Source organism: Anomaloglossus baeobatrachus, chromosome 2 (genome assembly GCF_048569485.1).
Source record: "Anomaloglossus baeobatrachus isolate aAnoBae1 chromosome 2, aAnoBae1.hap1, whole genome shotgun sequence".
Classification (NCBI taxonomy): domain Eukaryota; kingdom Metazoa; phylum Chordata; class Amphibia; order Anura; family Aromobatidae; genus Anomaloglossus; species Anomaloglossus baeobatrachus.
Genome location: NC_134354.1, coordinates 424,107,484 through 424,131,182, shown reverse-complemented (window position 1 = coordinate 424,131,182; position 23,699 = coordinate 424,107,484). Strand labels below are relative to the sequence as shown.

Below are 23,699 nucleotides of genomic sequence, written 5' to 3'. Positions count from 1 at the left end.
AGACATCCCGCAACGGCTCAAAAGGCGGCTTTTGAAGAGCCGTCAGGACCCTGTTAAGATCCCAAGGTTCCAACGGACGTTTGTAAGGTGGGACCATGTGGCAAACCCCCTGCAGGAACGTGCGGACCTGCGGAAGTCTGGCTAGTCGCGTTTGAAAAAACACGGAGAGCGCCAACACTTGGCCCTTGAGAGAGCCGAGGGACAAACCCATATCCATTCCAAATTGTAGGAATGAAAGAAATGTGGGTAAGGCAAACGGCCATGGAGAAAAACCGTTATCAGAGCACCAGGATAAGAAGATTTGCCAAGTCCTGTGATAGATCTTGGCGGACGTTGGTTTCCTGGCTTGTCTCATGGTGGCAATTACATCCTGAGATAACCCTGAAGATGCTAGGAGCCAGGACTCAATGGCCACACAGTCAGGTTGAGGGCCACAGAATTCAGATGGAAAAACGGGCCTTGGGACAGCAAGTCTGGGCGGTCTGGAAGTGCCCACGGTTGACCCACCGTGAGATGCCACAGATCCGGATACCACGACCGCCTCGGCCAGTCTGGAGCGACGAGAATGGCGCGACGGCAGTCGGACCGGATTTTGCGTAGTACCCTGGGCAGCATTGCCAGAGGGGGAAACACATATGGCAGCCGAAACTGCGACCAATCCTAATCCAAAGCGTCTGCGGCCAGAGCTCTGTGATCCTGAGACCGTGCCATGAAGGCCGGGACCTTGTTGTTGTGTCGTGACGCCATGAGATCAACGTCCGGCGTTCCCCAGCGGCGGCAGATCTTTCGAAACACGTCTGGGTGAAGAGACCATTCCCCCGCGTCCATGCCCTGACGACTGAGAAAATCTGCTTCCCAGTTTTCTATGCCCGGGATGTGAACTGCGTAGATGGTGGAGTCTGTGTTTTCCACCCACAGCAGAATCCGCCGAACTTCCGGAAGGCTTGACGACTGCGAGTGCCGCCTTGGTGGTTGCTGTAGGTGACGGCAGTGGCGTTGTCCGACTGGATTCGGATCTGCCTGCCCTCCAGCCACCGATGGAAAGCCAATAGGGCTAGATATACTGCCCTTATTTCCAGGATATTGATCTGAAGGGATGATTCTATTGGAGTCCAGGTTCCTTGAGGCCTGTGGTGGAGAAACGAGCCGCAGGTCGAGAGATGAACTCTATCCTGTAACCATGAGACAGAATGTCTCTCACCCAACGGTCTTGAACGTGTGGCCACCAGGCGCCGCTAAAGCGGGAGAGCCTGCCACCGACCGAGGATGTGGCTGGATGAGGACGAGAGTCATGTGGAGGCCGTCTTGGAGGCAGTGCCTCCCGCGGCCTTTTGGGGGCAGAACTTGGACCGCCACGCATAGGAGTTCCTCTGGCCTTTCTCCGGCCGGTTGGACGAAGAGGATTGGGTCTTGGCGGAGGGACGAAAGGACCGAAACCTTGATTGGATCTTCCTCTGCTGAGGTTTCTTAGGATTGGACTGGGGTAAGGAGGAGTCCTTTCCCGAGGATTCCTTAATAATCTCATCCAACCATTCGCCAAACAAACGGTCGCCAGAAAAAGGCAAACCAGTTAAGAACCTTCTGGAGGCAGAGTCTGCTTTCCATTCGCGCAGCCACATGGCCCTGTGGACTGCCACGGAGTTAGCGGATGCCACGGCCGTACGGCTAGCGGAGTCCAGTACGGCGTTCATGGCGTAGGACGAAAATGCTGATGCCTGAGAGGTCAAGGATGAAACATGTGGAGCAGAATTCCGCGTGGCGGCATTAATCTCAGTCAGACCTGCCGAGATTGCTTGGAGAGCCCACACGGCCGCAAAGGCCGGGGCGAAAGACGCACCCGCAGCCTCATAAATAGAACTTCACCAAGAGCTCTATTTGTCTGTCAGTGGCATCTTTCAGGGATGAGCCATCGGCAACAGACAGAACGGACCTAGCGGCCAATGTAGAGACTGGAGGATCCACCTTGGGGGAGTGTGCCCAGCCCTTAACGACTTCAGGCGGAAAGGGATAACGCGTGTCAGTGTGCAGTTTAGCAAAGCGCTTGTCCGGAACCGCTCTGGGTTTCTAGACAGTGTCCCTGAAGTTAGAGTGATCAAAAAATGTATTGCGAGTACGTTTGGGAAATCGAAATTGGTGCTTCTCCTGCCGAGAAGCCGGCTCCTCTGCAGGAGGAGGTGGGGGTGAGAGATCCAACACCTCGTTGATGGACGAGATAAGATCATTTACCAAGGCGTCCCCTTCAGGGGCATCAAGGTTAAGTGTGAAGTCAGGGTCAGAGCCCTGAGCTCCCACGTCCGCCTCGCCTTCCTGAGAGTCCTCAAGCTGGGATCCAGAGCAGCGTGAGGAGGCCGGGGAAGAGTCCCAGCGAGGCCGCTTAGCCAGCCTGGGGCTGCGATCCGGGCAGGAGTCCTCCGCCTGGGACCTAGGGACTATCCTGGGAGAGGCCGAGAAAAAAATCTGTGCCTTAGGGACTTTGCTCCTTGTGGACGACATGCTGTAAGCAATCGGTGACTCTTAGGAGAGTGACCACTGAGGGTATATGGGAAAAGGGTATACAGCCTTTCCGAATATATATATATATATCCCGGCACCCTAGGGGGACCAGCACCGGGTGACCGGTGTGGCTTACCAACCGCTAACAGCGGTGTGTCCTCCAGATTCCCTGTCATGAATCCCCCGGAGCTGAAGAGCTTTGCAGCTGAGTAGCATACACCGGCAGAATGCCAAAAAAGGCCGCCGGAGCTCTCAGGGGGGGCGCGGAGCCGTGCGCGGCGCCGGCAAAAAGCGGGAATCTGGAGGTCCCATAGTGGTCAATGGGGGGGGGAGACATGCAAAGATGCTCCAGCCCTCAAAGCCGACGTGATGTCGGTAATCCCGCCCTTACCCCTGACAGGCAGGCCCGGGGGCGGGATTTTTCGCGACTAGGCCACGGCAAAGCCGGGGACTAAATTTAAGGCCGTGCCCGACAAGCAGGCACGGTGGGCGCGGAAGTCCGCCGAAAAAACAACGGACGGAACTACCGCGGGACTTCCGGGGAGAAGGCTCCCTGTACAGTCCCCACATGGGGACACAGAGTACCTTAAAGTTGCAGGGCCCGGTCCCTGGGTGTGACGAAGCTCCGGTCCGGCAGGTTCCACCAGGGGCTGCGGATGGAGCACGGTCCCAGCCTGAATGGATGTCCCGGCACCCTAGGGGGACCAGCACCGGGTGACCGGTGTGGCTTACCAACCGCTAACGAGTGGTGTGTCCTCCAGATTCCCTGTCGTGGATCCCCCGGAGCTGTAGAGCTTTGCAGCTGAGTAACATACACCGGCAGAATGCTAAAAATGGCCGCCGGAGCTCTCAGGGGGGGCGTGGAGCCGTAGGCGGCGCCGGCAAAAAGCGGGAATCTGGAGGTCCCATAGTGGTCAATGAGGGGGGGGGGAGACATGCAAAGATTCTCCAGCCCTCAAAGCCGACGTGAGTTAGGGAATCCCGCCCTTACCCCTGATAGGCAGGCCCGGGGGCGGGATTTTTCGCGACTAGGCCGCGGCAAAGCCGGGGACTAAATTTAAGGCCGTGCCCGACAAGCAGGCACAGTGGGCGCGGAAGTCCGCCGAAAAAACAACGGACGGAACTACCGCGGGACTTCCGGTGAGAAGGCTCCCTGTACAGTCCCCACATGGGGACACAGAGTACCTTAAAGTTGCATGGCCCGGTCCCTGGGGGTGACGAAGCTCCGATCCGGCAGGTTCCACCAGGGGCTGCGGATGGAGCACGGTCCCAGCATGTGGATGACCGTTTAGGCTCCCACTTCTCCCAGAGCCGCATAAGAGATGGTGAAGGAGACGGCATGTGGCTCCAGCCTCTGTACCCGCAATGGGTACCTCAACCTTAACAACACCGCCGACATAGTGGGGTGCGAAGGGAGCATGCCGGGGACCCCATAGGGGTCCTCTTTTCTTCCATCCGTCATAACTATGTATGAGAATGCATGAGTGGATGTGTGCCTCCTTCCACACAAAGCATAAAACTGAGGAGCCCGTGGTCCACGGGAGGGTGTATAGGCAGAGGGGAGGGGTTACACTTTTTTAAAAGTGTAATACTTTGTGTGGCCTCCAGAGGCAGAAGCTATACACCCAATTGTCTGGGTCTCCCAATGGAGCGACAAAGAAAGAGCAAAATCGGCATACTGATGAAAACAGTCTTGTACACAAAAAAAACAAAACACAAATACAAAACACAGGTCTCAGTGAAGACTAATGATGAGTTCACAAGCTGAGTATTTGGTGCGATTTGCATGCAAAAAATCTGCAGCCTAAGGGTATGTGCCCACGATCCGTACATACTGGTTCTGGATGTGGCGTGTCTTCTGCGGAGATGCGAGTGTTCTCTAAAGGAAACTCCAGTGCTCCATGCCCACGATCAGGGTTTTGGGCGCTGTGTTCTCCCTGCTGGAAACACACACGTCTCCGCAATCATAAATTGACATGCTGCGGCTTAGAAAGCCGTGCCACGTCAGTTTTCACTGCTGAAAAAAGCATAGTGTGCATGGGATTTCTATAAATCCCATACACAGTGCTTGTTCTGTACAACACAGCGTTTTGGACACAGCGGAAACACACAGGGTCCTCAACGCCAGAAATCCTGATTGTGGGAACCAGAGTTGCAGATAAATTAATGAGATTTCAATAAATCTTATCAACATGTTGCTGAAAATGTTGGTTTGGAAATTGACCTGCGATGTGGATTTTAAAATTTGAGGCATGTCAATTTTTAACTTGATGGAATTCAGTGGATATTTTCACCATTTTACCATTCGGAAAGGTAAAATTTAAGTCATATGTGCATATGTCTTGACCTGCAGCAAAATCCACATGCAACAAGAGCAAATTCTGCTATAGTTAAATACTAGCCCACCTGTAGCAGTCGCCAGGGACGTCACTCCACCTTCAGGGACGCCACAGGGTCTTCACTTTGATATTTCTGGTAACAGGTATGTTGGTTCTGTATGTGTATAGGAGTCGTGACGCCACTCATGGTTTGCGGTCAGGAATATGGGTGACCGCCACTGCAGGTTTAATGAGCGTCTGGGGCTGATGGAGTCTGCAGTCTGATGGTATGGCCTCCTGTGACTGAGGCTGGCCCCAGGGGCTCGGGTGTGTGGAACAACAGATCCCAGAATAACTCAGTCTCAGTCAAAGATGTCTTTCAACTGTTCTTTACTCACTTTTACATGTTATCGTGAGGTAACCTGGCCGATGCTGAGATAAACCAGGTGGAACCAGGTATCTTTTGGGCTGGTCTAAGGGTAACCGTTAACTCGCCTTCCTAGCACTTCTTGTTTCGGATAACCCCTGACTTTAAGTACCGTGGGATTCATCCAGGGAAGTCGCTGCTGCATTTTCTCCCCTTTTTGGACCGTTTGCCGGCAGCGTGGACCAAGGGAGATGGCTCCAGGCTCGATCCTCCTTATGGGCCCCCTCGTTGCTGCTGCGGCTCGGACTCTAGATGGTTGGTGAGGTGCTTGTAGTTCCCCTCACCGGCAGGTTTAGTAGATTAAATAAATGGACGTCTACTCTAGGGACCTGTTCCCCGTGCGTGCCTAGTCACCAGGAGTCCCCGTACTCGACCAACTGATTCCCTCAGCGTCTTTCTGGCCGACCAACTGGTAACCGTTCTCCCCCGCTAACGGCTACTTCACGTGCAGGGTCTGACTAGCGTGTCCACGCGCGTCTCTCTCCTCAGGCCACGTTTTGCGCTTCTTTCCTACCAGACTGGCTCGCTCCTCCTACTTTCCTGACAGCCGCTGCAACCTAGCTTCCAGCCCCTCCCCTACACCCCTTGCTGAGATGTGGAGGCAAGCCCCCTCTTGGGTCTGCCCAAGGGTCCCCTCTCAAGGTGTGGGATACCTGGTTACTATGAGTCTGTGTGTACACACCCTATTCCACCCTTTGGATTACCTGAAGGTACTGCCCCAGCATGGGTGCAGTACCCAGTGGCGCCTGACCAGGTCAGGGGCACCACATTCCCCCTTGGTTATCAACAGCACGTCCTCGGGCTGCAAAGACAAGAAAATTAAATACAACTTTTCCCACACAGGGGAGACATTTACATTTAAAACATACCAGGTACCATTCCACCACCACCCACAAGTCCTGGTCCCACCCAGAAACTTCCAGGAGGCAGGTCACCGGTCCCTTTGTTGACCAGGTCTGGCCATCTGTATCCCAGACCTTTCCTCCAATCTTCCTCTCCTAAGGAGGGCGGCGTAGGGTAGGCCCCATAAACAGGCGTACCAGCTTCCTTGTGTTGGAGAGCGGGCCCCATAAACAGGCGCGCTCCCTGTGTTGGAGAGCAGGCCCCATAAACAGGCGTGCTCCCTGGTGTTGGAGAGCAGGCCCCATAAACAGGCCTGCTCCCTGATGGTGCAGTGCCATGCCCCATAAACAGGCACACTCTAAGATTGGTACCTCTGGGGTAACTTTTTACAATGCAAGAGTTTGTGGCTATAGCCAGTTCATAGCCTGTGGTCCATATATAAAGTGCACGCAACCTGGTGCTTAAGAATTTTGAGAAACTTCGCGCAAAAGTTCTTGCGGGCACATGTACTTTAACGTTACTTTAACTGGTCATAACAAACATTCTTTTAAAATTATACTTTTTAAACTAGACAGACTTCCTTCTCTCAAGATCAGGGCTCTTTCTTTCAGTGCTCTGACTATGGGAGATTGCTTTTTGAGCGTCCCCTGGTGGTAATGACTCTGGGGACCTGGTAGAAGCAGTGGGGATGGAGTCTGAGCTCACTAAGGTTTCCTTCGGACATTGGACCACGTCCAAGGCAAAGCAGCCTCTCTCTCCCATATGCCTGGTGAACTCGACTACATCCCCCACATAGAGATCATGACCAGGGTGACCCCGCTGTAGGTGGGACTGCACGTCCCGTCTGGAGACAAAGATTCCCTCCTTCACTCAGGCCTCCACTATAAAGCCCCACCCTGTGCGGCAGTTGAATTCCTCCACTACCCCACGGTGGAGGGGACCTCTCGCCTGGTGTCTGGCCCGCCGCAGGGACTGCTTTTCCTGCAGGTCCCTGGCCTCCACTTGCTCTCTCTCTGGGGTGGGCTTCTCAAGGGAGTGTCTGACTCTCACACGACACTGCTCTCTGCAGGCTGGCCTCCGCATTACCATCACCTGGTCATCAGCAGGCAACCAGGTGACAGACATGCTGGGACTATAAGCAACCAGTTCTTCCTGTCGGGGAGGAGACAGCAGCGCGGCCTCATGGCCTCCCTTTCTCTCAAAGGGTGCTGCGACCTCCGGTGGGCTGGGGAACAGCAGTGATGGTGGCTGGACCTCTTCTCCTCCCTAGCGGAGGGTGCTGTGACCTCTTCCGGCCATTTGGGGAACAGCAGCGCGACCTCAAGGCCTCCATCTCTCGCAGAGGGTACTGCGACCTCCTCCGGTCGGTTGAGTGGCAGCTTTTTGATTAGGTAGCTTTCCACCAGGTGTGCTGGGAAGCGAGCTTCCAGTTCTCTCTTTAGTTGAGCCAGTTCCTTGTCCGTCTCTGGTCAGAGCGCAGGTGCTGGTTCCCCAGACAGCGACTGAGGCGCTGTGACCACTTCTGGTCTGGGGGCAGGAGCTGGTTCCTCAGTCAGCGACTGGGGCGCTGTGACCGCTTCTGGTCTGGGGGCAGGAGCTGGTTCCCCAGTCAGCGACTGGGGCGCTGTGACCGCTTCTGGTCTGGGGGCAGGAGCTGGTTCCCCAGTCAGCGACTGGGGTGCTGTGACCATCTCAGGTCGGGCAACTGGGACACGCGCCGTTGCGGCCTGGTCTGGCCTGGCCGCGGGCGTCGCATCTGGTATCTCATCGGACGTCGCACCGGGTGTCGCATTGGGTGTCGCACTGGACATTGCACCGGACGTCGCACCGGATGTTGCATCGGGCATCGCACCTGACGTCGCACCAGCCTCGGATGTTAATGCCGGTGGGATCAGCATACCAGATCGGGCAGGGGCAGTTGTAGACTCACTGAGATCCATGCTGGAGACATCCCGCAGCATGGTCGCCACTGCCGACGACGGCTCCAGTTGAGCATGGGCGTCGCCTCCAGGCGGGCCCCGCTGCACCGACAACCGCAGGTTTCTAATTGCCATTATCATCTTCTTCTTCCAAGCGGCTATCTCTCGCCTGCTCTGCTCTTCCATACCGTCGGCAATTCTTCCCACTTCTGCCACCAGCTCTTCTGCAGTCATGGGCCTGGTCCATCCCTGCTCTCCCTGGTCACCTCCTTCAGACGCAATCTCATCTCTGTCGTTGCTCATCAGGTTCTGGTCACGCTTTTGTCTTAGTTTTGTTTCTGGTTGTTCTCCTCCCACAGGACTGGGAAATCCCCGCAGTCCGGGGACAGATCCGCCCCCATCTTCTCCTTTCACTGTGTCAGAGCACTCTTCCCATGCTGGGCCAGCCACTCCTCTTCGTGGGCGGTTACTTTTCTTCTGCGCGGGCTGCAGCTTCTAAAATCGCGCGCTTTTAACAGCAACAAAATGGCTGCGGTTCAAATTTTTCGATCGGACCGCTGAGGCGTACTGTCACCTGTCTAAACAAGTCTAGTCCTTGATCCTGTTTATAACGCCAAAAGATGTGTATCCCACCTGTAGCAGTCACCAGGGACGTCATTCCACCTTCAGGGACGCCACAGGGTCTTCACTTTGGTATTTCTGGTAACAGGTATGTTGGTTCTGAATGTGTATAGGAGTCGTGACGCCACTCACGGTTTGCGGTCAGGAATATGGGTGACCGCCACTGCAGGTTTAATGAGCGTCTGGGGCTGATGGAGTCTGCAGTCTGATGGTATGGTCTCCCGTGACTGAGGCTGGCCCCAGGGGCTCGGGTGTGTGGAACAACAGGTCCCAGAATAACTCAGTCTCAGTCAAAGATGTCTTTCAACAGTTTTTTATTCACTTTTAGTATGTTATCGTGAGGTAACCCGGGCGATGCTGAGATAAACCAGGTGGAACCAGGTATCCTTTGGGCTGTCTAAGGGTAACCGTTAACTCGCCTTCCTAGCACCTCTTGTTTCGGATAACCCCTGACTTGAAGTTCCGTGCGATTCATCCAGGGAAGTCGGTACTGCCTTTTCTCCCCTTTTTGGCCCGTTTGCCGGCAGCGTGGACCAAGGAAGATGGCTCCAGGCTCGATCCTCCTTATGGGCCCCCTCGTTGCTGCTGAGGCTCGGACTCTAGTTGGTTGGTGAGGGACTTGTAGTTCCCCTCACCGGCAGGTTTAGTAGATCAAATAAATGAACGTCTACTCTAGGGACCTGATCCCCGTGCGTGCCTAGTCACCAGGAGTCCCCGTACTCGACCAACTGACTCCCTCCCAACTGACTCCCTCAGCGTCTTTCTGACTGACTTGCTGGTGACCGTTCTCCCCCGCTAACGGCTACTTCACGTGCAGGGTCTGACTAGCGTGTCCGCGCGCGTCTCTCTCCTCAGGCCACTTGAGTTTGAGGACACAGAATGCTAGAGAAGCGCCTCAGATACAGTGGTGCAGGTCGCACTGCCACACTGCCCTTCTCCAGCATTCTACCTTACGGTCCACTGCATTGTGTAAGTTTGAAAATGGTCTTTTTATGACCGAAACCTCACATCATTTACATGTATCTGGACCAAGGAACAAAAACCCTCATTTGTTCACAAATTTCAGCTTTTGAGTGCCGCATTGCTTTTAATTTGATACTACTGTGGGTAGATACTCCTGCGGATATTGCTGAGGACAGATATTGCAACAGATATTGGTTTAGATATCACTGCTGATAGATATTCCTTGTGGAAATTGCTGAGGGTAGCTATTGAGGCAGATATTGGTTTAGATATCACTGCGGATTGATAAGCTGCAGATATCGCTAGGTGTAGATATTCCTGAGGATATTGCTGAGGGTAGATATTGGCTTAGATAGCACTGCAGATAGATATTCCTGCGGATATTGCTGAGGGTAGCTATTGGGCAGATATTGGTTTAGATATCACTCCGGATAGATATAGCTGCAGATATCGCTATGTGTAGATATTCCTGTGGATATTGCTGAGGGTAGATATTGCTGCAGATATTGGCTTAGATAGCACTGCAGATAGATATTCCTGCGGATATTGCTGTGGGTAACTATTGAGGCAGATATTGGTTTAGATATCACTGTGGATAGCTATTGCTGCAGATATCGCTATGTGTAGATATTCCTGCGGATATTGGATTAGATATCACTGCGGATAGATATAGCTATGAGTAGATATTCCTTTGGACTATGCTGAGGGAATATATTGTGGCAGATATTGGCTTAGATATCACTGCAGATAGATATTCCTGTGGAAATTGCTGAGGGTATCTATTGAGACAGATATTGGCTTACATATCACTGCGGATAAAAATTGCTGTATATATCACTATGTGTAGATATTCCTGCGGATATCTGCAGGTAGACATTTCTGCAGATTGGTGCGGATATTAAATATTATTGCTGCATATATTGCTCTGGATATTGCTGTGGCACCTCTTCTGCAGCAAGTTCTATGGCGGAGAAACTATATGAAAGGAAAGGGTTACTCAGGGGATTTGCACCCCTAGACCCCGCCATATCGGCCGATATACTCGGCTCTGCAGTACAGGTGCTTCTCACACCTCATTACCTGTAGTTGCCGAGCTACAAGCGTTAGGAAAGAGGCTTTCCCTCAGGTGAGGCGCCAAGCGCGATAGCGGCCTGTGATTGGATGAAATTGATGACGTTCCTGTGAGTACGAAGATGGCCGCTTATTGAAGGGGTATATCTAAGGAGAGTACCAAGATGGCCGGGTTCAAGTTCGAAAAGCAGAGACTATGTCGCACGGCCACAGTCATGGTGGAGGATGCGCTTGTGGGGCTGAGCGCACAGAAGCACCGGAGCGCGGGCTGGAGTACGGGCTGTACAAGAAGATAGACGTCAATAAGCTGGAGTGCCTGAATGAGAGCCTGGAGGGGAGCGGGAAGGGAGTGTTCAAGGCCTGGGAAGACCGTGGAGACCGGAGCAGGGTGACTAGTGCCGTTACTGCAGTGTGTGCCGTCAGATGGCCGCCACATGTGTGCGAGCTGGGACTGGAGAATGAATGTCATTCCAATGAAAGCAGCCAGCGTCCCCATCTGTTCCCTCTCCTCATACACTGGTGCATGTAGTGTGGTGCCCCCACTGATCCCCACCAGGGGATGCTTCATTAGGCAGGCTGATCTCACAATTCCCTTTAGTATATGATTATCTGATAAGGGCAGGCACTGTGGCCAAAAAAGGTCCATGGCTTTTTTTAATTTTATTTTTTTTTTACCTTGTTAAAATAGGCTGACTTTGCAGATGCGCATCCATTTCAGCTGAAGAAACGGCATGTCTGGTTTTATTGGACCCCTGGTATTGAGACCCTCTTTATGCTTTACCAGCATAGCATACATATTTTTTTTTTTTTCTCCAAGATTTCCCCCTTTAAACTATATTTAAGGCCATCAGGACCCAGCAATTTCCACTGCCCCACCCTCCTAGATCTGACTTCCCAAGTTTGCGCTCTGCCCATGATGTTCGGACTAGCCGCTGACCTCCATTCATTGCCTCATACATGGTGTTGGTGTCAGGACACATCTTCAGAATCTGGACAGGTATAAGAACGACCAGTCTTTACGAATTGTGGCGTGGGCCTTTTTCCCAGCAGTGATGGTATATCAGGTACTTGTAGTGCAGCTCGTGACAACAGTGAATCAGTCACTCATTCCTTGCAGGATCTTCCTGACCCCATGATATGTAGGCAGTGCAGGTGTAATCTCTATATGACTGAATACAGAGCAAGTATTATAGTGTAAAAGTATAAGGCTGTGCGCTCTGCACCGCACACAAAAGGTCCGCTTCAGCGCGCAGCTGAAAAGCTCTGTTCTGAAGCGCCTGGTGCCTGCAGAATTTGTGTGCTCTGCATGCTGCCTCTCCCTATAGACAGCATGCAAAGTGCACGAAAGAAGTGACCTGTCACTTCTTGGAACGCACGCTTCGGGCAGCAGCCGAATTGCTGCGTTCTAATACGCCACATGCGCACGTCTCATGCACAATCTTCATAGATTATGCTGGGGACGCAGGACGCATGCAGTTATGCTGCGGTGCAGAATGCAGCGTAAAGTGCGCACATAGCCTAATACAAAGTAATATATTCTAGTATCATCAAATCCCATGTGACCTACCTGAGCTCACCATGACCACATCCTGATCCAAGTGGATGCCAAAAATGGTGTACTGATTTCCACTGTACATCATTCATGGATTGTGCTCGGTCTCAATGGGTTAGAGGAAGTCACAGGGTACGCCTCCAGGTAGCACACGATGGCCAAGGCCATTTCTGTAGAATAGCTGTGCTATGCTGGTTACTGAGTATATGGTGCCCAATCATCCCGTGCATAATTACATGCTGCAAAGTGCCCTTAGGTTAGATGTCACATGGCCCATGGCCTGGTGGTGGATAACAATGTGGACTGTGTATTACCTGTACTAGGATGGCCATAGGTAAATATAGGGATAAGTCAGATAGTTTGGACCTGGAAGGTGTGGTTGGTAAAGAATTGTTCGCCATAGACCTTCTTTTGTTTTGTTTTTTTTTTTTTTTTTGTTTTTAATATAGCGCCAACATATTCCGCAGCGCTTTACATGTATCAGGAACACTGTCCCCATTGGGGCTCACAATGTAGAGTCCCTATCTGTATGTCTTTGGAGTATGGGAGGAAACCGGAGAACCCGGAGGAAACCCACGCAAACACGGGGAAAACATACAAACTCCTTGCAGATGTTGTCCTTGGGGGAAGGGGGGGGGATTTGAACCCAGGACCCCAGCGCTGCAAGGCTGTAGTACTAACCACTGAGCCACCATCCATTGAAGTAAAAATAAAACTTATTGCAATTCAGACTCCTACTCAACAATATATTGTGTACATAGAGGTTTGTACCTCCAGTTTGTCTTTCCTTTTTTTTTTTTCCCCTGACAATATTTTAAATGGCCTGCTTTCTGGCGCACCCATGCACCAGTTTCCTGCTATGTGACCGCTGGGAACTGACTGGTCACCATGTATGCTGGGTGCCTGCTGAATGCCAATTTCACTATATACTGCTATTCTGCAGTAAGCAAACTATTCCGGTTTCATTTCCACTAAGGTAAATGAAAAATAAAGAATAAAATAAATTACACCCTTTTTCCATTTTTATTAAATGTATTTTGTATTGGTTAGTCAGTAACCTTAAAAGAAAAGAAAATTTTCTTAGGATTTTCACAGCCCCGCCCCCCCAAAAAAAAACAAAAAAAAAACCAGTAAGAAGCAATCTGTCACTTAACCCAAGATGGTATGAATAATGATAGGTCAGCAAACAAAAAACAAGCTCTCCCTGGCAATACTGCAAGAATCATATTTACCTGGAGAGTCCTATCGCTGGGCCATTACCGCAGTTAAAAATGTTTTACTATAGAATGTACAAAAAATAAAAAATTGTTGTTTTTTTTTTTTTTGTACATTCTATAGTAAAACAAATGCTTTTTAACTAAAATTTGCCCCACATAAAACAAGCCCTCATGGTGATGTCTACAGAAACATAGTTATGGCTCTTGGAAGGTGAGAGAAGACAATGAGAAATGGCCTCTGCTAAAGTGTTATAGTGCTCTTACCTCTGTCATATAGCATGATATTGGGCTCTTTGGTTTGGATACTTGGCTGTAATACCAGACATGTATAACAAAATGGAGAACAGTGAAAATGTATGCATTCTATATAACAATATGTATGATAGTCCAGTAACTTGAAATGGAAAAAATTAATTAGGATACATGGACAAATCACGAACAACAAAAAGCGATCATGCGTCCAAAATTCACTTTTTTATTTATTGCATGCTGGTAATGCCAAAAAATCACCACAAATCCATAAGGTAGTACTAGTGGCAATATCATCCATAAACATTAGTGACAACAGCACATAACAACATTTTTTTTTTTTTTTATAAAAAAAAAATATACACTGGGTTGTATATCAGTTGTTGCCTCTAAACAGCCCATGATACAAAAAGAGGTCAGGTAAATTAAAAAGGCATATACGACTATTACCGGTAACTATTATTGCATACAGCCCATACATAGATATGAAAGCATTATAGTAAACCATCACTAGATGGCGACCACACACCACCCAGATAGTAGATGCTGCGTACAATGGATGTACTTGTATAACTTGCACTATTTGTTCACAAAAGTAAGGATGATGGTGGTTATAAACAATTTACCTGATGCCAGATTGTTGGTGGATCAAGTGGAATGTGTTAAATAAAGCACGCACCCTGAGACAACCGAAATGTGCAATGGGCGTTCGCCTGGACACCAATACACTTGATCCACAAACGACTTGGTATGTGGTTAACAGTCCACAGGGTGCATGCTTTAACACCTTCTACTTGATCCACCAACAATCTGGCATCAGGTTATAACAGCTATCATCCTTGCTCACGTACAGCTGGCCTTCAACTTTTTCTATAGAACAGTGCTGTGAATGATGCCTGTAGCTGCTCTATGCACGTCGCTGGCAGCTCCTGGGAGAAAATATTGTTCTCCCAGTGGATGTACTTGTGGTAGGGCAGCATTGAAATGCTATTAATCTGCAGATTTTTCCCTGTAGTTTCAAGTAAATAGCGTTTTCTGAAGTGACTGGTTCCCTTAAAGAGTACCTATTACCTATCCTGGGGTTGCCCCTTAAAAAAAGGTGCAAAACCTCACACAAGGTTTATAGCACAGCAGTCAAGGGTTCTATCCAACCAGCATACTTGTAAGACGGGAAAAGTGTGATATCATTTAGGCTGTGTGCCCACGTGGCGTATTTTCATGCAGTTTCGCTGCGATCTGCACCACAGCGTAACTGCCTGCGTCCCCTGCATAATCTCTGAAGATTGTACAGGAGACGTGCGCACGTGACGTATTAGAACGTAGTGCTTCAGCTGCTGCCAAATCACTGCATTCTAAGTGACGTCATTTCTTTTGTGCGCTCTGCATGCAGCCCCCGCTCTGTCTATGGGAGGGGCTGCATCCAGAGCGCATGAAATCGGCAGTCGCCAAAGCTTCAGAACGGAGCTTTTCAGCTGCGCTCTGAAGCGCACATGCAGTGACGTTGCGCTGCTGTGCAGAGCGCACACACGTGGGCACATAGCCTTACTGTGATATTTAGTTGGGGTCTTCAGTGAGCTGGAGGAAACAGCACTTTTGTCCACATTGAATTTTGGTGAAGAGGATATAGCTGATGATACTCTGGGCCAGTGGTAGATTTGAGTGTCATCAGCATATAGGTGGTATAGGAAACCATGGGACTTTGAGTTGTCCCAGACCACAGATATAAATGGAGAAGAGTAGGGATTCCAGGACAGAACCTTGAGGGACAGAGTGCGGTGAGGAGGTAGAGAGAATGAGCGAGGCATGATTTAATCCCAAAAAGGGCCAGGTATTTGATATCAACAGAATGAGAGGATTTGTAGTATGAGGCAAGAATCAACTGTTGCAGGCCGAGGACAGGTATAGGAGCACAGAGTAGTCACTGCTGGCTTTGGCAGTTAGTAGGCCATTTGTAACTTTGGTTATGGCAGCTTCAGTGGAGTGGTGGGGTTGGAAGCAGTTGGTCGAGGTGTATGTTTGATGAAAGGAGGGGCGTTTAGGCTGAATGTACTGTTCAAGCAGTTTTATGGTGAATGGTATTGGTGATATGGGTCCACAACTGGACATAAATGTGTATAACCAGTATTAAAGTTTGCATGAGTTGAATTACTCTTGTCTGTTCAGTTTGTAGAAAGCGATGATGATGCAGAATTGCTGTTTAACATCCCGTGAGTATGATTTATTATTTGGAGGCTTTCAGTTTTTACCATTTATTCATAATTGCTTTCTTCTTTGTTAGGTTTACTGGCAATGTGAAATTAAAAGGGATTATTCTCATTGGCGAGGATAGTGATGAGCACCCTTCAGAAATTAGATTGTGAGTAGCATTTACAGGGAGGGGACAATGTTTAACACTACATACAATTTTTTTTTTTTTTTTTTATAGCTTGCTAAAATAACCTTAAACATAATTTAGGGATCTATCTAGGTCTTTTAACATCAAGTAATTTGTCATTATATAGATAATTATAGGATTTTAGATAATGGAGCAGAACAAGTTTCAGTACTGAAATAATTGACTGGTAGTCACATGTTGCAAGTGTGATAACTTGTTGTTTCTCTTCACACAAATTGCTATAGTTTGAATTAGCTGCAGAAACGCAAAATAACGTCAGGATATTTTTGGTTGTACAACGCATGACCGAACCGGTCTGTGTGAGATAATTATCCTTTAAAGGAGGGAATGTCAATTTAATGGCATGTCCGGTCCTCATATGTTGCTGGCTCAGGCGCTGAGCCTGTACCATGAGCTGAAGATTACAGCTGTGCCACAATTGGCATCTGCTTGTAACAGCTATGACTGGTGCTCCCTCCAATTGCTGTTTAACCATGTAAAAACAACTTAAAAGCTCCTCGCGCTCAGTGGCTAATGCCCCGGCCCCGCCTGTCTAATGGCATGGCCATTCAGATGGGGCCTCAGCCAACATGGCTGATTCCAGGAAGCAACATTATTTTTCTATTGGCTGAGGCCCTGCCCCTTCTGGTCACATGGGTATGACATCAGCACAGGCACTTCTAGTCACTTAATAAAACACTTCTATAATAGAATTAGTATAAATAACAGGGGGAGAATGGACATGCCGGGGGGGGGGGAATCACTATGGCTACCCACCCCAGCTATCAGCCGATCAGCAGCTGCTAGCATTCATAAAGCTGCTCATTTTACAAACTTGCTTGTGTTTTGAAACCTATACATTCTGGCTGACAACTAAATGTATGTATAGAATCAGCCTGATAGCGCCAGCATAGCACTGGCTTTAGGTTTATATAGGAAAATCCTGGTGATTGGTGAGCTTTAAATTATACAAGTATAGAAGTCTTTCTAACAAGATTCTTTGTACTGTGGACATCTTTTCCAGATTTAAGAACATTCCGCACATGAGCTTTGACGACGTTGGAAGGGAAGCTGATCAAGTTTTCAATCTACATGTTGACACCAGAGGAGAACTAGAATATCCTACAAAGTATGTATAATCTCATGGGTCTACCCATAAAAAAATAACCTTAGTGATCATAGCATACATTTGGTAAGATGTCAATGCCTTTTAATGGCAAGAATAAACAGCACACTGATGTTTAGCTTCTAGGAGCATGAGCAAAGGTATTGCACAGTGATAAAATATAGCTGATGTATTTCAGGTATGTTCACACCAAGCAGATATGCTGCTGAGCTGTCAGAATCTTTCAGATGTTTGTGACACTTATTCTACTTCCAAAACTGGCATATCCACCAACTTCCATCAAATTTGTGGATTCCTTTTGGCCTAATCCATATTGCAGTGTATAAATAATTTGCATTAGTGTTTTCTACTAATGCAAAATTTCTTCATGTAGATTCCATTCCTGATTTGTCTTGCAAATACTGATGCAAAATACTGACATGTGAATAGATCCTTTAAAATGCAGTTGCGCCTCTGATGGCTGTCTGAATTGTTCAGTTAATAGCTTTTTCCAGGTCGTTCGTTATGTCAGCACCAAAGGAGGTTGCTCCTAATTTAGGACAGGAAACGTGAGGTTAAAAGCCAATCAGTGTTTTTCCTGTCCCGATACAGGACAGATGCAGGAGGTAGCGTGATGCCCCTACCCAGAGACTGACTTGAAAGGATCGGAGGGGGGTGGGGGGCAAATAGAGGTCTGATGACAAATGGTTCAGGAGGCCCAAGACACCAGAAGAGAGCCTGAACCCTAGAGAGGGCGCTCTGTCCCTTGCCAAATGGGTGTCAGGATGGCAGAGCGGAAGACTCTCCGTATCGTGAACAATGCGGAATATATACTAGACTGAGACCTACTCAAGCCATGTATAATATTGTAAATTATATGGGGAAGCACTTTCCTCTTTTATTTCCCCATCCTTCTTGCTGACGGGCCTTGATTCTGGTTTGCTCAGTTCCATAAGGTCAGGTTTCACTTCTGCCTTCCTCTCCAAAGGAAACTATTTTAGCGCTCTAAGTTTGGTATTTTCCTGTGAGGTGTGCACACTTGGTAAATTTCTGGGCCTCCCTTCGATCTCTGGTACCCTACCTGGTGGTGTGCTCTACAGCACTCTCCTTTTTGTATCGATTCTAGTCATTCTTTCCGGCAGTTATTACGACCATGGGTGAGTCTCGGAACTAGCAGCCCTCTCGTCATCCTGACCAGTCTCTAAGATACTGTATATTTTATACCTGGTTAGCATATCCTCAATCTGTGTAGGATATTTTTCGCAGACTTGGATTCATTGTTCATGATCCGGAGAGTCTTCCGCTCTGCCATTCTGGACACCTATTTTGCAAGGGACAGAGTGCCCTCTCTGGGGTTCTGGCTCTCTTCACCTGTCTGTGGCCTCCTGAACAATTTGTCGTCAGGCCTCTATTTGGCAGCTCTGTAGGCTTTTCCTAGTTAACTGTACTTATCTTTTTCCTAGTGCTACAGAGTACACTCCTTCGTGTGTGGCTTTTTTTTTTTTTTTCTTGGCGGTTTTGGCCCCAGGCACAACAGGGGCATAACATTGTCAAGCATTTACCATGTAGGAATTATTGTGGCTTTTTCACTTGTTTTCTACAGAATTACTCGCTTTTCAAATGTATATCATCTGTCTATCCATGTTTCCAAAAACTTTGGCGCTGAAAACACCAAGATTTACTACATTGGTTTAAGAGGCGAATGGTCAGAAGTAAGTAAATTAAATTCTGCTGCAGCATATCATTCACCACAAATATACTTTTCCACTTAATCTCCAATCCTATTACTACTTTAACAGCATTCAGTAATTTTTTTTTTTTTAAATAAAACTTTTTAATGACTTCACTAAGTTAGTATAGACATTAAATGTTCATGACATTTGATAAGCATGAACACTAAATGCTAATTGACATGCTGCTATAGCATAATCATATAATGCATATATATGGTGTACATATGAATTATGATTATGCTATATTTGCATTGTGTTCATGTTTATCAAACATCATGAACATTTAATGTCTAGACTAACCCAGTGATATTAGTGAATTTAAGAATATCATAAATATAACTTTGCTGAATAAAATTGAAGTAATAGTGGCAAATTTGGGATAGGTGCCCCCAGAATTTGTGATTAAGTCCAAGGCCACACTGGGATTCTGCGTGTCCTCGCATGACACTTGGCTCATGCTCGCAGCACAACAGGAGCAGAGTGTGATGCTAGGGTCATTGCAACTGTGGTCCAGTCGTGCAATCAGACCCCAGCTGCGGAGAGGTCCAGTGCTGAAGGGAGGGTGGGATTTATCTCCACCCCCCCCCCCCCCCCCTCAGTTGCCAGCAACTGCGATTCTCGCACTGCACTCACATAACACTGGTGTAATGTGAGTGCAGTACAATGTTTCTCGCCCCATAGACTTGTATGGGTGCAAGTGAAACTGGACTGCATTACTCACAGCATGCTGCAACTTTTCTTGGTCCGGTTAGGGCTGAGAAAATAATTGCTCATGGGAGTGGGCCCATAGGGTAATATTGGTCCAAGTGGAATATAATTAAATTTTTTTTTTTTTTTTTTTTTCTTGCCATGTCCTAAGTCTAGAAGCATTAATTCAGGGGGGGGGGGGGAGACTAAACTTTACTCTCAAAGACCAGCAGTGCTCTCAAAGATTTTTTTTTATTTTTTTTTTTTTTTTTTTTTTTGCAGCAATGTCTTTATGACAGAGCTGCAGGCAATAATGTAGACAAGGCTGCTGAGCTCAATGACTATCAAGCTGTACAGTACTGCTGCAGACAACAATCCTGCTAGGTGACCCTACACCCCAGTCTTCTGCAGCCTCCAACAGGCTTTCTTCCAGGATTGCCCTGTATCTTAGCTCAATCTAGTCTTCCATAAACTCTAATCAGCTTCCCTGTCCCTGCTGAAGAAAAGCATCCCCACAGCATGATTCTGCCACCAGTATGTTTTTAGGGTGCAGTCTTGGATTGACCCCCACACATAGAATTTTGCCCAAGATGTTCTCCTTTCAGTCTCCTCTAACCAGAGCACCTTCTTCATATGCTAGTGGTCCCTATATGGATTTGTGCAAAGTAGACTTATGGCTTGCTTTCAAAACTGTCTTCTTGCCACTTTCCATAAAGGCCAGATTTGTGGAGAATATAACTAAGGCCGGTGTCCCTCTTGCGATTACCGCGTGTATATCTCACGTGAGTTACACGTATCGCCAGTCATGGGCTCGCACTCTGCTCACAGGAGCGAGTCTGTTGCATGCATCTCTATGCAGCCGACCTGCTCCTGTGAGCAGCGTGTGAGTCGTGATGGGTGATACACCGTGAAACTCGTGTGAGATATACGCGCGGTAATCGCAAGAGGGACACCGGCACAGATTCCACCACCTGAGCTGTGGATTGCTGCAACTCCTCCAGAGTATAGCCCTCTTGGCTGCTTCTCCAATTAGTACTCTCCTTGCTTGGGTTATTACTGTAGATGGGTTGGCATTCCACCATATGCTTTCTATTTTTGGGTAATTGCTGAATAGTTAATCATAAGATGTTCAGAGATTAGGTGTGTAGATAATATATCTTTTGATTTTTAGCTCCCTGATTTTTAGATGAGGGGAATGTCCAGCAAGAGGCGTTCTATAGAAAATAAATTTGCATGTTTAGTTTACAACTCCATCCAATAGTTAAAAGCATGCCAAGGATAAATGAATAAAACCTACATGTTTCAGTGTGCATACAACAATAAATTGCTAGGGCATGATAAATCGTAACAATAGTGGGTAATGTTTTATAAATTATGCTCTTATTTAAACAATTATTTTTGGTAGATATAAAATTACATAGCAGTGCTTCGAAATTAGGAGAATATATATAATATGCATAAGTAACACAAATCAATGCTTAAAAGCATGTGTAAATGGTCCATGCATTAGACCGGTGACATACAGCACAAGCGCCACTCGAAGAGAGGATGGCACCAGTGCAAACGTCCAAACAGGAGGCAGGTTGATTCCTCCTGCAGCCCCTCCGCTGATCTCTAAGGCCTCTTTCACAGATCAGTTTTTGCCAGCAGTCACAATCCATCGAATCTGGAAAAAACTGATCCGGCGTTTTTTTTTCTCTCAAACTTGTATTGGTGACGGATGGCCTTTTTCATTACATCCGTTGTATGACAGATCCAGCAAAAAATGTTAGTCTTTGTCCAACAATGTCCATTAACGTCTTGTGTGCGTGGAAAAAAAGACAGTGACCGATCTGTTACGTCTGTCGTTTTGTGTAATGGAGGCCTATGTGCGCAGGATCCATCGTAATCCATCAAATGATGGAATCCGGCGACGGATCCGCATTTTTTTTTTTTTTGGGATCATTGCTATGTCTTAATTTTTCAAATGTAAAACCTTAACTGTAATCTATGCAGAATTAATGTAGAAACTGATTTTGGATTTTTTGTATCTTATATTTACAGGCACCTCGCAATGAAGTGAGAATCTTCACCTATGAAGCTGCTCCAAACCCTGCTGATCATAATATAGCGCACATCAGTCCGCAGTCTCATTTTATCTCCTAGAGCAAGTGCAGCGGCCCATAACTAATTTTAAGTAACTTTACAAGGGGGGAGGGACTAAACAAACCTTGATCTGATATTGACATGAGTCACAATTTCTTAGGTTTCCTCAGAAATGGAACAAATTTGACTAGGGAGAGGGGTGGGGGGGAAATGTTCAGAAACAATATGGCACAAATAATAAAGGAATTGTCCTGCTGCTTGAAACTGTTCACCACAAGTCTACTATGGTAGAAAGTTAAAATATAAGAATTTTCTCCTTTCCGTGCCATCCTACCACTGCAGATTGCCTTGGTTTCTGACAGTGACATTTCAATATGGACATATGACCGATGCAGCAATGTCCACATCAATAAGTAATCACTAGAGGCCAGGATACATAGACCAGTAGGAGACCCAGAAAGTGGTGGCTGGAGATCAGGGACTGAGTTTCAGCCAAATGTTTACATGCATACTCTACATCTCATAGAATTGAGAATCTCAAAGTGTCAGGTTTGTTACTTAATGCTTGGTTTGGTTGGTGTTATTTGCAATGAAAATATATTTAATAAATTTTTTGCACTATAATTTTCCATTCTTTCAATTATTCCATACCCCCAAAAATAGGGAGTGTTGCACATTAACAATTTTAATATTGACCTGATGCATTTTAACACTAAAAAAAGAGACGGAACTTTACAAATGACTGTTTAACCCTTAACGACCGCCAATAGACCATTTAAGGGTACGCTCCCACGAGTGAAAAAACGGACTAGTTTTGGACTCTGATCAATGCTAGTCAATGAGGGAGAGCAGTTGGTCAACTTTTCACACATCCCAGATTCTGGATGTGAGAAAAGCAGCAGCATGCTGCGATTTTCTGCTAAAGCTGTATCCCTCGCACCCATTCAAGTGAATGGGTGCGAGATATACATCGGACTGCACTTGGATGTTGTCCCAGTGCAGTGCAATATACACACAGGCTGACAGTGGAGGAGATGGGGTGGGGGATTAACCCCACCCTCTCCTCCACAGCACCCACCTTCAACTTCACAGCTGTGACCTGATCATAAGATCGGGTCACAGTCACATGACACTTGGCTCACGCTCGCAGCAGAGCCTGAGCCGGGGGTCATTAGCGTATGGCATCTGATGCTCTGGCATCAGATGCCATACGCTAGGGAGTCCAGCCTAACAGCAGTCATTCAGTGGCCTTATTCTTAAGCACCGCTTTTTAATGGTGCTTAGAAATAAGTAAACAGCACCGCCTCATTTGTGAAAATCCCACGGGTGCCAGCTGTACATGACAGCTGACACCTGCAGGATTTTTTATTTAAAAAAAAAAAATACGGAGTTTAATTGCGACAGCGTTATCTGTGGTTAAACTGGGATTAAAAGCACACTGATAGATTGGTCACCCTATGGGTATACAAGTACAGCACATGGTATCAGTGATCAAAGTGAGAGGAAAAATCATGGTGCACAGTGGGATTGAGTAAGAAATTTATAACGAAAAAAATAAAAAACATTTCCACTAAACTTGTTAAAATGAAACATACACATTGGTATTGCCACTTTGGGAACAACCTGATCTGTGATAATGTTACTTATTGCATGTGATGAAAACATGAAGAAAGGAGAAAAAACTCCTTTTTTTTTTTTTTTTTAGTTTATTTTTTTTGTTATACTAACTCACAAAAGTTAATAAAGCGATTTTAAGTCATGTGTGGACGAGGGGGGAAATCTGAGAATATGAAACCGTCCCGCAAAAATATTTACAACTCAAGAGTATGGCGATGCAAAAAACGAATTAATTTGTTAAATATAAATTTAGTGTGTAAAAGTAGCAAAGCCTAAAAAAAAAAATTTAATTTTGGTATTGCTGTAACCATACCAACCCAAAGAATAAATCTGTATCACTTTTATTGCACAGTGAACTAAGTGAATTGCTGGTTTTTATTTATTCTTCCTCTGAATAAAAAGCAATCATATTATGTTCCTCAAAA

At 47.4% G+C, this 23,699-nt stretch overlaps 1 protein-coding gene across 1 annotated transcript; it reads left to right on the top strand.

Moving 5' to 3' along the window:
• Positions 1-10,776: 10,776 nt before the first annotated feature.
• Positions 10,777-22,281, top strand: PITHD1 (PITH domain containing 1). The gene is made up of 6 exons (XM_075336205.1): positions 10,777-11,043; positions 15,837-15,880; positions 15,952-16,029; positions 17,072-17,176; positions 18,756-18,864; positions 21,616-22,281. Exons 1-6 carry the CDS (start codon positions 10,852-10,854, stop codon positions 21,715-21,717), a joined length of 630 nt encoding a protein of 209 aa, XP_075192320.1. The 5' UTR covers positions 10,777-10,851; the 3' UTR covers positions 21,718-22,281.
• The last annotated feature ends 1,418 nt before the right edge of the window (positions 22,282-23,699 follow it).

Bases quoted from the DNA above. Each gene is read 5' to 3' on its own strand.
- PITHD1 (XM_075336205.1), top strand. From the start codon at position 10,852: ATGTCGCACGGCCACAGTCATGGTGGAGGATGCGCTTGTGGGGCTGAG. The intron at 15,881-15,951 runs GTGAGTATGATT...CTTCTTTGTTAG, and splicing joins GAATTGCTGTTTAACATCCC to GTTTACTGGCAATGTGAAAT. The intron at 18,865-21,615 runs GTAAGTAAATTA...TTATATTTACAG, and splicing joins TAAGAGGCGAATGGTCAGAA to GCACCTCGCAATGAAGTGAG.